General features: G+C 39.0%; 1 protein-coding gene across 4 annotated transcripts in view; it reads right to left on the reverse strand.

Moving 5' to 3' along the window:
- Nucleotides 1-14,342, reverse strand: part of COMMD10 (COMM domain containing 10) — a 152,473-nt gene that overhangs the window by 31,680 nt on the left and 106,451 nt on the right. For 2 of the 4 annotated variants that reach the window (XM_054652710.2, XM_077171390.1), the window contains one exon: nt 10,045-13,917. The exons of the other annotated variants lie outside the window; for them this stretch is intronic. In XM_054652710.2, the coding sequence (XP_054508685.1) occupies nt 13,879-13,917 (39 nt within the window). In that variant the 3' untranslated portion in view covers nt 10,045-13,878. Of the gene's footprint in view, nt 1-10,044; nt 13,918-14,342 lie in introns of those variants that run through there. 4 annotated transcript variants of the gene reach the window in all.

A 14,342-nucleotide genomic window follows, 5' to 3' on the forward strand; every position in this document is an offset into this window, starting at 1 on the left:
ACACAGCACAGGAAACCAGAAAAGGGTTCTTATTACATTGCAATAATGAGAAACATCCTCATGGCTCACTGCAGGCCTATTCAGAGCTACTTTCACCTGCTTCTGCTTCTAGCTACTCAACTCTGCTGAGAAGCAAAATATATTATCCTGTAGTGAGTTGATCTTCTGCAGCTACTTCAGCACGCCACCTAGCCCAGGTGTCTCTTCACAACACTGCTTTGACCTGCCTGTGTTCAGTTTTTTATTTTTGCTTGCTGTGGAACTGACATTGGACATCCCTTCCTCAGGAAATCCTATGTGACAGCACCTCATGTTCCCTAATGAGGACAAAACTGGATTCAAAAGACAAAACAAACATTATTAAAAATAGACTCTACATAACAAATCTGGATCTCAACTGAATTTAAGGGCCATAATCTTATTATTCATATTGTAACAATGTAAATTCTTGGACAATTATTTATTTTTACTATCACAATTAGCTACATCTTTAGTATTCAAGGAGGGGTATGATTATAAAACAGAAGTCTTGGGATGTGAGTGCTATTCCTTTCAGACATCCACTCTCCAAAAGCAGTCTGCTTGGTTGATTTCCCTTGAATAGATTATCTATACTAAAAGATGTACCAAAACATACAAACACTTTGTTTCCCTTTCAATTTAGGCTCCATTTTAGCTAATGAGGCAGACAATGAAGCTGTACTTTGAATACCTGGCTTTTATGGATCAAAGAATAAAAACTGCCTGGTATGTGGATTTTATTACTGTCAGAGAGTAGATACTCTTCTTCTTTTTTACTTAAATTACTAGACACTACTGTCACATACTGACTTTTTAAGGTTTTCACAATGGGTTAAGATAACTTCACAGATGAAGGCTGGTGGAATTCAAAGAAGCAAATAATTTTTTATCTGCCTCCTGCCTCTGCTGACCATTTAACTTTCTAGACCCAACAGGGGATGTGAGCAAGTATTCCCTCTATTTAAGCTGATGTAATGCCTTTAGAATGGATCTTAACAGGGGCAGTAGACAGGATTCTGTAATAGTTTAGCTCCCTGTCCAATTTATTACCTTTCTGTCACCCTCTTAGATATTGCCAGATCCCTGAAACACTACAGTTCTTTTCTCTTCACTTCATATATGTGACACTTGATAAATAATTTGATAGCACTTTGTGGTGAAATGAACTCCACTCAAAATTTCTCAATCCTTCCACCTCTGACCCTGGTCCCAACTCCAAATCAGCAACAGACCCCAAGGACTAAGGTTATGAATTCATATCAATTTGAAAAGATATAAAAAGCAATTTAGGTGAGCACAAGAAACTATCTGTCCTTCAGAAAAAGAAGCACCAAAGTACTTTCAGACACTCATGAAGCAAAAAAGCTACCCCTCTTGGACATTGCATCAGAGGGATGCTTCTTGGCTATCTTCAAACTTCACCAGCAAGGCCATATTCTGTAGTTTTATCTGCAAGTTGTGAGTAACAACGTGCCTATAAATTCAAGATTCAGTTTCATCCTTTGACTACATTTCAGGTCTTTGTAAGGAGAGGCAAAAATCTTTGGGACTCAAATGCCATGTCGCTTTGCTTTAGTTCAAGCCACCTTTGGCCTCTCTTTTATGAGAAACTCCCTGTCACTTTATATCTCTATAAAAGTTTTCACAGGCTGAAGATGTCTCTCGGGAAAAAGGTGAATTAAGAGCTATCTTTATCTTTAGTGGGCAGCACATTTAAAGCAATTCTTCCTCTATGGATCATCAGTGTAACAGAGCAGTACTAGAGGAATAAGTACAGGCTAACATCTGATGCTTGGGATCCTGCAAAAATAGAGCAAACTTCCTAAATATCAGATCAAAGTTAAGAATAAAGGTTGCATAAATAGTAACACCAAAAGCTGGTAAAAAAAGCCCCAAACAGAGAAGAAAAGAAAAAGCTGCACACAGAAACAAGAACCCACACCACAGAACAAAACAAAAACACAAAAAAGAGAAATGAAGATAGGAAAAAACTCCAGTTATACTGTCTGGATACTAAAAACACCAGATAAGAGAAATACTTGGGTGAATAAAGGAGGATGTACTCACCCTCTTCACACTTTCCCCACAAAGCAAGAAAACAGTGCCCAAGAGCTGAGATTAACATGGACCTGAGAAAAAATCTTATTTGCATGTTGATCCTTATCTACAACAGAAAACTGGGAAACCAGGAAACTTGGAACACTACCTAGGAATTTAATCCTCAGAGATCTGTCACACTATGTGTTCCTGAAAAATAATTCTGATAGAAAATAAGAACTATCTTTTTTAGTCAGTAATGTGAGAACAAGACAAAGCAAAGACACAATAAACTCAGGGCTGGCGCAAAGAATGTACTAAATTATATGCCTTGACAGAGAGAATTTTAGTATCAGAAGCTCTCCATGGGGAAGAACAACAAGTAGGTGTCAGAGAGCAATCTGAGAAATGTTGACTCGGAAAAGGAATTTACCTGCAGAATAAACACAGGTCTTTAGTAGGGGTTTAAGCAGGAGTCACAGTACTGCAGTCCACGTGGCAGAATAATGCCAGAAGGAGCTGAGCTCCATTGGCTTGCTCAGCTCTCCCCTTTTCAGGGCCACCAAACCCTAAATCCAGCTCCTGAAGTGGCACCAACAGCTTATTTGCCACACAGAATGGAGCAGCACTGACCCTTTGAAACCCAAGCACTACACATATGGTGTAGTGCTTCATTCATCACTACACATATCGTGAATATGGATATAGGTAGCTATGGGTGAAGTCTGGGGGAAAAAAAAAAGGAACTGTGAAAAGTGAAGGGGGCAAAGTGGGAAAAAGTTGCTGAAGTGCCCCTAAAAATATATTATAAATGAGTCATCCATTTCCAAATGCCAAAATGACTGTGTCCAAAAAACTCTTCATTAAGTGTCAGATAAACCCTGAGATCACTGAGCTTTTCCAATATTTTCCTAGGAACAAACTGACCACAAAAGTGCTAAATACTTCTGCAAATGGTTAATTCAATACAGATGTATCCCTTTGCAGCAGTACAATGAACCAAGATACTTCTGTGTATGTGGATGTACACAGCCCTGAGTTCACCTGTCTCTGATATTAAGGAAATGGAGGGAAACAAGGAGTGAACAGACTTTGCCTGGATGGCATTCACACCCAAGGAACACATTCACTTCAAGCTTTGAGTTGTAGGACAGCACCTGATTTTGTAACCTTAGAATACAACTGCACTCAATACATCAAAAATGAGTTTCATATAACCAATCTTCTGCCTTTCTAAGCACAGAAGTGGGATGTGAGTTGAGAGTTGACATCCTAGTAACAGGTAAGAATAGACAAAATTTGAAATAACTTCTGCAAAACACTTCCATCCAGCCGAGCCACAAAACTACACTCAGTTACACTGGAGAGAACCTCTGGGCTCAGCTCCCACCCAGAGAAGATGTTGCTCCAACTAAGGATTTGCTGAAACTGAGAAAGGCAATAGAAGAGCTGGGCTAACTTAGCACACACAAAAGTGGAATCAAAAGTCTGAATGGAGGCATTTTAGGACTGAAGTGCTGGGGGTGGTGGCAAAGCAACCCTAGGACATGTTTCCCATTAGAAATTGGAGACAAACGGAATGAAAGACAGTTTTAACCTCCTGGATTAATACCTTAAGTGACATACAGCAAGTGCACACATCAAGGGAAACTACTCAGGGGCTAAATGTAACTTTGTGCCCTCTGCAGTGACACACATAGATTTGCAAATATGCCCAGGGAGCCAGATCAGGGTTCAATACTGCTTGCAAGCACAAAGTGACAATCCAGTTTTGTGGATGTGGACTTTAGATAGTTTTATTTGGCAGCATTTCCAAGGACCTTTATATTTTTTGAGCTCATCCTTTTTGTTGCCTATGTTTCTAAATGCCACTCTTTCTTTCACTTAGAACAACAACTATTTTCAGATTTTAAATGCAAGTACACACAGACCAGGAATATGGTTGTCTGATGAGATGCTATTAGATCTTTTGCAGCCTAGTCCATTAGAATATTTCAATTCACTTCTGCATGCTTTACTTCAGAGTTGTTTGTGTCATAAAACTAAAGATGTCCTTATCATTTGCTGATAAGAAAACCATCAGTCTTACAAGCTGAGCAGCTAGTATTTATGTATACCTTGGTTTTGATCATGAACCATATCTTTTAGCAGGAAATTAAAATCTCCTGTGGAAGAGTATCAAACCCATGCTTACAAAACCCATCAATGGAAAACATAGCTGATGTCTCTTCGGAGGATTTAACTTGACCATGTCACATTAATCACCTCTGAAGTAAAGGAATGACTCATAATTGTTTTCCATTACCTTGTGTTTGCTTTTCCAGTATTGCAAAAATGCATGGGCCAGGACCATAAATCTCATCAGACTCGTAGACAAGACCCTGAGTGGTTTTTGTCATGCTATGTTTCATGCTGCCCTTTTTCCTCTGATTATAAAAATATGTTTCAAATACTGGTGTTTCTGAAGCATCAACGTTTTCAACCTTCTGTACTTTTGAACACAATGCTCCCATCATTCCTTATGGATAGTAAAATGAATTTATAAGGCTATTCCACATTGTCTCAGACATTCTCAGACCTATTTACTTCTCAATGAAGGGACTGAAAAGTTGCTGAAGTGCCCCTAAAAATGTATTATAAATGAGTCATCCATTTCCAAATGCCAAAATGACTGTGTCCAAAAAACTGTGTACTCAAATAAACAGACTGTACTTACAGATAACAGAAAGATCTTCTTGCTAATGCAGCAAAACTTCTGTAGAGTAACAGTTTACACAATCACTTAAAGAAGCAAGGGAAACATTAGTTTTGTAGCAGGACTGTTTATCTAATAAAGGTGGATTAGTTACATGCCCCATGTGTCCAAATATCCAATGATCCTCTCCTCTCCTCTCCTCTCCTCTCCTCTCCTCTCCTCTCCTCTCCTCTCCTCTCCTCTCCTCTCCTCTCCTCTCCTCTCCTCTCCTCTCCTCTCCTCTCCTCTCCTCTCCTCTCCTCTCCTCTCCTCTCCTCTCCTCTCCTCTCCTCTCCTCTCCTCTCCTCTCCTCTCCTCTCCTCTCCTCTCCTCTCCTCTCCTCTCCTCTCCTTTTTCTTTTCTGTATTTTACTGTTTTCTGATCTTTGCAGTTGTTTAGCTGGTTTATTTCACCACTTCCATGTACCACCAGTAACCTTGAGTGTCACTGTGATGAATAGTGCAATTTTATACAGCATAATCTAATTGTGAATGATTTTTTACTGACTTTAAGATTTGTACTAAGTCCTTCAAAAGTGCACACCAGCAGAGGACTGTTGACAGAAAAATGGCAACTCCTGACCCTTCTTTTGAAAAGTTGACAGAGTACATATGTAGCAAATAGGGAAAGAACATGGCAAAACATTAATTTCAACTTAAAGAGTGTTGGGAAAGTTGTGAGCAGAACCAGTTAGCTCAGTGAGCTAAGGTAAAATCAGTAAAAAATAGAATACATCAGCAAAGAGGTCAAAGAAGAAGCTGAGTTTGGAGGAAGGTTTTCACAAAAACCAAAGGAAAACAGAATTCCAGTTCATGATTCATGGGATGCATAATTTTTATTACTGGGGCTTATAACTGCCCTCAGAGATCATGTTCATGAAATCTGATAGATTAAAAACTAGAGACTACAGATAGGTATCTGCATTTTTCAGATAATGTGATGTTAACATGATGCATAACAGTGAGATTTCAGCTAACTTGTAGCTGGGGAGAGGGATGGACAACCATTCCATGTATAATAAGCTAATCTAAATCTATGAAAATTAACTTTTTTTTTTCTTTTTTTTTCCCCTCCAAGCAGGCTCTTCCTAGAAGACAAAGTCTTTTACAAGCTGGCACAGTAGTGTTTTCCTGTTCTTCTTCATCCTTATGTCAGTATACCAGGGGGACTACTGCTGCACTGTATTCCCAGACTGGGTAAAAAATCAGCTTTTAAATACAGGAGAAATATAAGCAGAAAGGGAGAAATAAGGAGAAAAGATTATGCAAAGAAATCTGTAGCATCTTTGACTGGTCAACAAGTCATCAGAATTCTTCTGTAAAGATACGTGCGTACATATATATGTGTATACATGTATATATACACACACACATATACTGTTAGTCAAGAGGTACAGTAGATCTTCATACAAGTGATAAGAAGATCCCTTGTATCTTTATACAAGAGATATGGTTACTTTATCTGGAGGCTGACAGAACTCTCAAGGGCTGAATTTTCAAGGACTAATATCTTGGCTGCACAAGTGGGCTAATGTGGCAAGTGAATGCTCTGTCTGATTTGAAACCACCTCTATCACTTGACTGAAGGTACTTATGACATGGGGCTACTCTGGCAAGTAAAAAGTGCAGTCATGTCTGCAGTCTGGGTTTGATTTAGGCAGGGCTATGAAACGCAGAATAAGGTACCAAGTTCATGCTTTGTGACCTTGCACACTGGAATAAGGTTGATTAATAGGAGATTTCCTTTCTTCCAACATGCTGAAATCATTATACCACAGGGATACGACCTCTTGCTCAGATAATTTTACACATTCATATTCAGGCCCATCTGAAAGGAACTCAAGGGTAGATTTTATTCATCTAACATAGTAGTTAAAGCATGAACTTTGCTCCAGGCAGCAGAATAAGCTCCACCTTTGGCTTCTCTTTCATATTGAGTATTTCAACTAAATATTAATTTAAAACTTCTCTGTTTTCAGACAGAAGGTGGATCTTAAAACTTATCAACTTCAGTGCTGAGAGAGACACTCACCCACCCAAAACCTCGTCCATCAACCCTAGCAAACACAGCTTGTTCAGACAGAAAGACACTAAAATTACTTTGCATTCCCATTTGGGTGCTGTTTGCAGAAGCAGTTAAGAGCAGTACTGCCCAGTAGTGCAGGAGGTAATTCAGGACCTTGTATCTTCTGTCCTGACATACAGAAGAGCACCCAGACTGTCCTTATTCTGACTACAGACACAAAGGAATCAATCAGTAGGCTGCCAAACAGATTTTAATGGGTAGATGCAGGGGTGACATTTGACAGGATATGAGGAGAGGCAGCTCAGTTGCAGGAGGACATTAAAAGCACTCAAAGTCACTGGGTGCTGCAATGAGGATTACACACAGTCTGTGCTGCCCCAAGCAAGACCTGAGAAAACTTCTCACTTCAAGCATCCTCAGTGACATACTATGTTCTCCTGCTTAAAGGAGACTCTGCTTTGCTTGTTTGTGTCCTTTTTGCCTCTTTATATCTATTTTAACTAGGCCAGCTTTTTTATTATATCTAGTATCAGATTACCTAAGAAATTGGGATCACTGCCATTCATCCTGTCAGACAGCGAGTGAACACAGCTCCAAAGGTATCAGTTCACACTTATATATTTTTTCTACATTTATCTGATGCACTTCACTTCTGTTGCCCTAAATCCGATTCCAAGGATATTTTAGCTTGCTGCGATTCATAAGGATGATGTGGGGAAACAACAGTAATTTTATTCAAGTAGGCAGTTTGGCTGCAAAGAATAAATTTTATCATCGATTAGTTGAACATAGATTTTGTTCCAGAAATGGCCAAATAGTGAATAATACCCCTGAAATGGAATATCCTGAAAGGCTGGTCTTGTTTGACTTCTCTTTTCATACAGATCTATTCTGGACCTTTCTCAAAGTGAGTTTCAAATTTGGGGTGATGAGAAAACCTCAACAAAAGCTTGTAGGTAGGACACTACCTGGAACTGTACTGAACACTAGCCTGAGAGAGGAGTAGGGATCCTCTTGGGAGGAGAGATGAAGCAAGAGAAAGATCCTCTTCTGTTCTTGAGGCCTGTGGTGCCTCTCTCCAGGCTGTGTATGAGCTAGAAGTAGCAAGAATTTGCTAGGAATTAGAAGAGAAGATGGTGGAGATCTACCATCAAGGTATATCTATACAAGGCATAGCTCCTGACAGAGGTATCAGGGAATCATCTGATGTGCAAAGCCGTACTCCTCCCTTACAGGGAAGAGACCTGGGCAGAACTGCAGCTTGCATGAAGAAAACATTCTCATCCCTTCCAAAATAAAGAGCTAAGCTAACAACACGTACTCTGACTTAAGTTTTTTTCCAATGCAGTCAGCATCTCTGACCTTTTCCTGATGACTATTATCCAGGAAAGAGGTAGCAACCGCTCAACTAACAGGCAATTTGAGGTGAAAACAAAGGAAAAACCTGAGCTGCCCCACAGGGATCAACATGGAGGAATACAAGGAACAGGAGACATGGTCCTTTCCTCAGTCCCTGGGCTTCACTGACCTCACTGAGATTCATTCTCTGCTGCCAGCAAGGATACTGGCTATGACAAACACTTTGAATTAGAAACAAAAACAAGAAAGCAATATTTAAAATGCTACTACATAATTAACTGCATAATTTCTTAAATCAGACTGTTTTTTTCTTTTTTAACAAAGAAACATTTCTTAACCCTGGAAGCAGAAAAACAGAAAAGTGCATGACAGAAAAAGCAAAGTGTTCTCATGCTGTCCATGAAATACAATTTATTGAAGAGCTGAAACCATGGATGGGAACTAAATGAAAAAAAGGTGGCTCACCTGTATGTGGAGCTCTTCATATTAACCCTGGTGGGATGATCCTTCCAACAGAGTGCAGATGTGAGGAATCTTGTTAGCACCGTCCAGGGAGTGCTGCTTCCTCCTCCCTTCTCTTATCCTGAATCGTCAGAGGGTGAATTCCAAAAGAGCTCATCTGCCACTTCAGTGTGTCCAGTGCCAGAACTAGTACTCCACAGCTGCCTGTGCCGGCCTCTGTGGATCTGCACAGCCATCTCAGAGGCACGTGCTACATGCATTCACATTTTCTTGAATGTATGTCTTATATTACCATAAAGGGGCAATTAATGTTTAATACTGATGACAAGAAGTTAAAAGTGCTCTAAAAATGTAATAATCTTATTAGAACAGCTGGTCAAGACAGTTATGCTTCCAGCATGTGTAGGACTCCAAATTGCCTTCCTATGATTTCAATAATCAGAGAAAAACATTGGACAACCATGAAATATATTTTGACCTCAATAGAAAAAAGACTACTCCTCTAAGTGAGAGGGGCAAGTGCTTCCTGGATGCATAGCTGAACACAGATGAACACTATCTGATTTGTAACAGACCAGTAGTTTTTATCTCTTGAGAAACAAAATAATGAGGGGATGAAGGGATGGTCTAAACATTTTATTTCAGTTAAAATCACAGCATATAATTTGGTCTGATCAATAATTAAGGAGGCCAAGGGAAGATCCAACAAAACTGATTAATTTCTATGGAAACAGGAAATCAACTTATGCAATTGCAGATAAAAATATCTTACTAGTTTATCTTAATGAGACACCATCAATAGCGTACCAGTCAGCAGCGATGTGGTTCACACACCTACTCAAAATCACTGTTATTCATATCTGCTCCATAGAAAAGGAGCTTCCACACAGTAGCTCAAAATGTTACTCATTTTCATTGGTCAAATAAGCTACAAAAGCTTATAACACAAAGTGCTATGATACTTATTCACTGGTCAGCAGACATTACTAAGCTTTGTCATTATTTTACCATAATGTATTATGGAAAAGAGAGAATTCATAATCTTTGAAGATATGATATGCCAATGAAGCCAAGATATGATATGCCAATGAAATGTTACTGATGATGCTGGAATCAAGAGTATGAGAATATGAACAAGTGTGAAGGGGAGCTTATGCTATTTTATAACAATAACTACTTTTCTTCCTTTGACCATGGTTAAGAATTTTAGCATGTCCATAAATTCTTCATGCTCTGAAAGAACAAGACTTCACAGCCCTTAAAATCAGACTGTAGAAATGAAGCTGCAGGTCATTACTCAAAATTTATGGGTCAGCAAACCCAGAAATTAAAGGAGAATTTGAAAGCCTCCTCTGGAGTGCCAAAATAGGTTTCGCAGTTAGTCAAAATTTGAGACAGCAAAGATATCTTTGTCTAACTATGTATTTTACGTCAACAAAAATAAATGCAAAAATTTACAGACATTTTGTATTTGCTTAAAAAACAGGAATTACATCTCCAAGCTTGAACTGGACAAAGATAATCTAATTCATTTGTACTCAACAAGCATTAACATGCTGTTAGTGTTGGTTCTTCTCAGTGATGTACAGGTGGTTGCTCTTTACCAGTAATTTGGTGCTTTTGAGGCAGTTTGAGAACTGGCTTTCTCTTAGGTCCAGAACTCCAAATCTTCACGTCAAAATATTATTGATGCTTGTTACACCTGAATCAAAAGATTTCCTTCTTTTGCCAGCAGTCCATTTGAGGCAGATTTTGACATTATAGTTTTGGAAGAAGCACAGTCACAGAAAATACTGTCTTTAATGTCTGAACAAAGATGAATCAAATGTTTTTTAAATGCACTGGAAGATCTGAAATAAGATTTAGTAATTCTTACTCATTCCAATTTCCAGTTTTAGAGTTCAATAAATCTCTGCAAATATCTTCTTCAACACTATGTGAAGCCTTGGTAATTTCAAATCTGGATCATGTCCAAGAGATATTACAGGCCAGTACGCTAGGATCCTGAAAATGGAAAAAGTATCCCTTTTGTTTTCTGCAATAAAAAATTTCAAAATTCTTCTCGGGGCTATTCAAAAAAGCCCTGAGACTCAAGTGTTCTGTTTTTCACCAGTACCCATAACCACAGCTTGAACACCTCCAGAATGCACACTTCTGTCTAGGCTCTCACACCAACCTGGTGTGGTCATTCTGTGTAGTCTACATGCCACCTTCTTCCCAGAAGTGTTTTTCTTTCTGCCACCCCTAAGGCACTGGTTGAGTCCCTGCTTCAGGCAGATGTACCCATGCATGACCCAGTCTGGGCCAGTGCTTGTTTTTCCTCTTGTTCACTGACACCTGTGTGACACCAGGACTCTATACAAACCAAGCAGAGACAGCTTCTCTCAGGAGAAGAATAACCTTCCCCTCTCCAGGTTCACTCACACCCAGGGAGAAGCAACCAGGATAACAGCCTTCTTTTCTGCAAGACCTAACAAAACCCCCAAAGTCTTCTGCTCTTTCTCAGTTAGCCAATTTTCTCTCCTTAGTCAGTAGCACTTACATTTAAGTGGCAATGTTCTTCTCTAAGATGGTACAGGTTATGTCCTCACTCTGTAACAATATACAACCCCAAAGGTTCCCATTTTATACAGAAAAGTCTTTTTAAACTAAATGTTTATTTCTCAGCAGTCCCTGACTAAAGGTAACCACTGTACTTCTTACAATAAAGCTTTTGACACCAAGAATTCAGTACAGTTAGTAAAAAATAAAAGGCGGACACTGTAAAGAAATTGTAAATCTTTTCAGTCATCTGCAAACAAGGAAAAACATTAAATGTATTTTACAAAATTATTGCAGTCATAGGCTTTTTCATCCCTTTCAACATAGTTTTATAATTTTTTTAAATATTTACTATTAAAGCTAGATTTAAAATCTGTATTTCATTATCCCATACTTTGATCTTGGTCAGCTTTGCACCAAGGTTGGCACTTCTGGGTTAGTTTGAAATACTAGATGCAGTTATACAACTGGCTAGTTTCTATAGCTAATTCTGGTTTACTCTGATTCCCCTACTCTCACTCTACTATAAGGTTATTTCCCCCTCTGCTTAATATTTTCTTTGTATATATACTTCTGTCATCTTTTCCAATGTTTCTGCTCTCTTCCTGGTATTTTCCAACCCCCAAATTCCATCCTTGGGAATATCCATTTCTCTACTTTCTCCTTCGTTTCTCTTGTGCCCCATTTCTTCTGACCTTGACTTCTTTTTCTAAGATATGCCTGCTGATTTGTCCACGGCTCTTGCTCTCCAAACTAGTCCAGCCTTCACCTCCTCCTCCAGGATTCATCAAACACTGCCTACATTCACAAAGATAACTTAAACCCCTCACACAACTGCCTTAGTATGTCCTGTATCTACACAGGAAGGTCTGAACTTGCTTTAGACCTGATTTCCAGAACATAAGCTCTGAAAACTCAGTGAAAAGGCTCAAGAGCAGTGTTCTTGCACAAAACATACTGCGCCACAGGACTGGTAGAGAAGATACATCATGAAGAAAGGGGTTCCCTCAGCTGCACTAACTACAAAGTACTGCTACTGTCAGCAAGCAGCGGGAATGGTGGGGATGTGTCCAGCTGCAGACATGCACCAGTCTATGCATGGGTGAGATGAGTAAGCTGCCAAGCTCTTGTTGAGCAACCAGACCTAGGAGGTGACGTCTGTATCTCCAGACAATATGGCATGTGTGCCAGGGGCTTATGACAAGACATGATTTTGGCAGCCAGCCTCACAAGCTATAGTGGATAGCTGAGGGTATTCTGTTGGGCAGTGGTGACTCGCTTCTTCCAGGTGACTTTCTTCTTTTTCTACAGTAACAGTGTTACTGTACCAGAGCAGTAAAGTATCATTTGGCACTTCCTTAAAGAGCTAAGGACCATGGTAAGTGTGTGTTTTCTTTCCAGTACCCTTTACTCACACATAGGCTGTTATCATCTGAATCTAATAATTTTCAGCTCAGACAGCTTGTGCAAACCTCACAGTATTCTAGACTTGACAGCACAATCCCTAATAACAAAGCAACAAAAAGGCACAAAAAAGCAACAAAGCAGGAAATCTGGAACAGGAGGACCTAAACTATTCAGGAGAAACCAGCTATTCAAAACATACATTTTGGTTATAATTATACCTACAGTCATGAGTAAAGAAGGAAACTGTCTGCTTGGGTATTAACCATGCCTGATGTAGGGAAGAAAAAAATTTTAAATTTCTGAACAGGCAAATTTCCTCTCGCCTTCTATAAGCCCAGAGCCCAGAGTCATATACAAACTGTCAACAAACAAGAACTAAGATGACTTTCACCTTTCTCCTGCTGCTCATGAATCATCTGGAACTAATGGGTGAAAGTATGACTAAGTCGGCCTTTAATCACCATCCTTCAGTTTTTCCTGTTCAATGTAAAAATACTGGTGGTAAAAAGAGCATGAGGAAGGATCAACATAGCTTTCAGAAATCTGTCAGATCATTTCAGTATTTTTTTGTTTTATACTCTGAGATTTCTCCTCTCAATTATACATCACACTTCTTAGATTCGTTAGTGGGCATGCAGTGCTAAGAAGCCATGTTTATTTTCAGTGCCAAGAGTAAACCCTGAAATCAGAGATATTGTTGATTATTTCAAAGGAAAAAAACCCCACCAAACTAAAATAGAATAAAGATAGTGAAATGAAATTTGACTAGCCCCAAAATAAACTTTCAAAATTCTGAATTTATTTTGACAAATCTGCAAGAAGCATTATCAATTGTGTGAATATTATTTAAAAAGGATAGAGATTGTATCAGCTGTGTACTTTCTTATAACTTCTACATTTATGTCTACAAAAAAGGGTTTTTTTCCTGGTCTCTCACTAACATGCAAATTTCTACCGGAATCAATAACACACAGAATGAAAAAAGTATTTCTGAAGCAGGGTAGCATTCTTTGGGGAGGTGGGGGGGGAGGGTCTGGGCAAGGTGTTTCCCCACTGTAAGTAAAGAAGGCATTTTCCACAGCTGCTAAGCAAATAAGAGAAAGTCCATTAGAATCTTCAGACCCTTGACAAAGACTTTTGGCTTATGGTACTGGTCTGAAAAGCAGATAAGCCATATCATTTTATTAGAAGCAACCTGCTGAATCCTTCAGGAAATGCAGCTTGGCAATCTATCTTCAAGTCAAAATAATGAGGTGGCAGGAGCATGATGGAGAAATAAGTCTTCAAAAACATCACGTAAGGGAATCCAGCTGTGCTTGTATAGTTTCCAGCTATTTAAAGGAAAGAAAAAGAGAGGAAAAAACCTCCACTCATAAAGGGTTGTTTAGAAACATGCAAACAGAAATAACCAATATCTTCAACTATGCATACCAAATATATTTGCATACCAATATAAAAATCCTGTACTCATGAATATTTGTTTTTACATGAAGCTATTAGAATTCATTGCTGCAGTTTAAATATTCAAATTTTAAAGAAACAGTTGTCTAAATACTACCTCTTTAGCATGCACAGATGTTTTCCTCTGAATTTCCACTGCATAATAACAAGGCAAAAAAATAGAGTTCATTTTGACTGGATTACGAGCCTAGCATCTTGACTGAAGATGTAACATGAAGATGCTGTTTCCAGAGAGATCCCCACTGTCAATCATCAGCTACTGCTCCTGAACTAACTGCCAGGTATGCTTACAATG

The sequence above is a fragment of the Agelaius phoeniceus genome, chromosome Z (assembly GCF_051311805.1).
Source record: "Agelaius phoeniceus isolate bAgePho1 chromosome Z, bAgePho1.hap1, whole genome shotgun sequence".
Lineage (NCBI taxonomy): Eukaryota > Metazoa > Chordata > Aves > Passeriformes > Icteridae > Agelaius > Agelaius phoeniceus.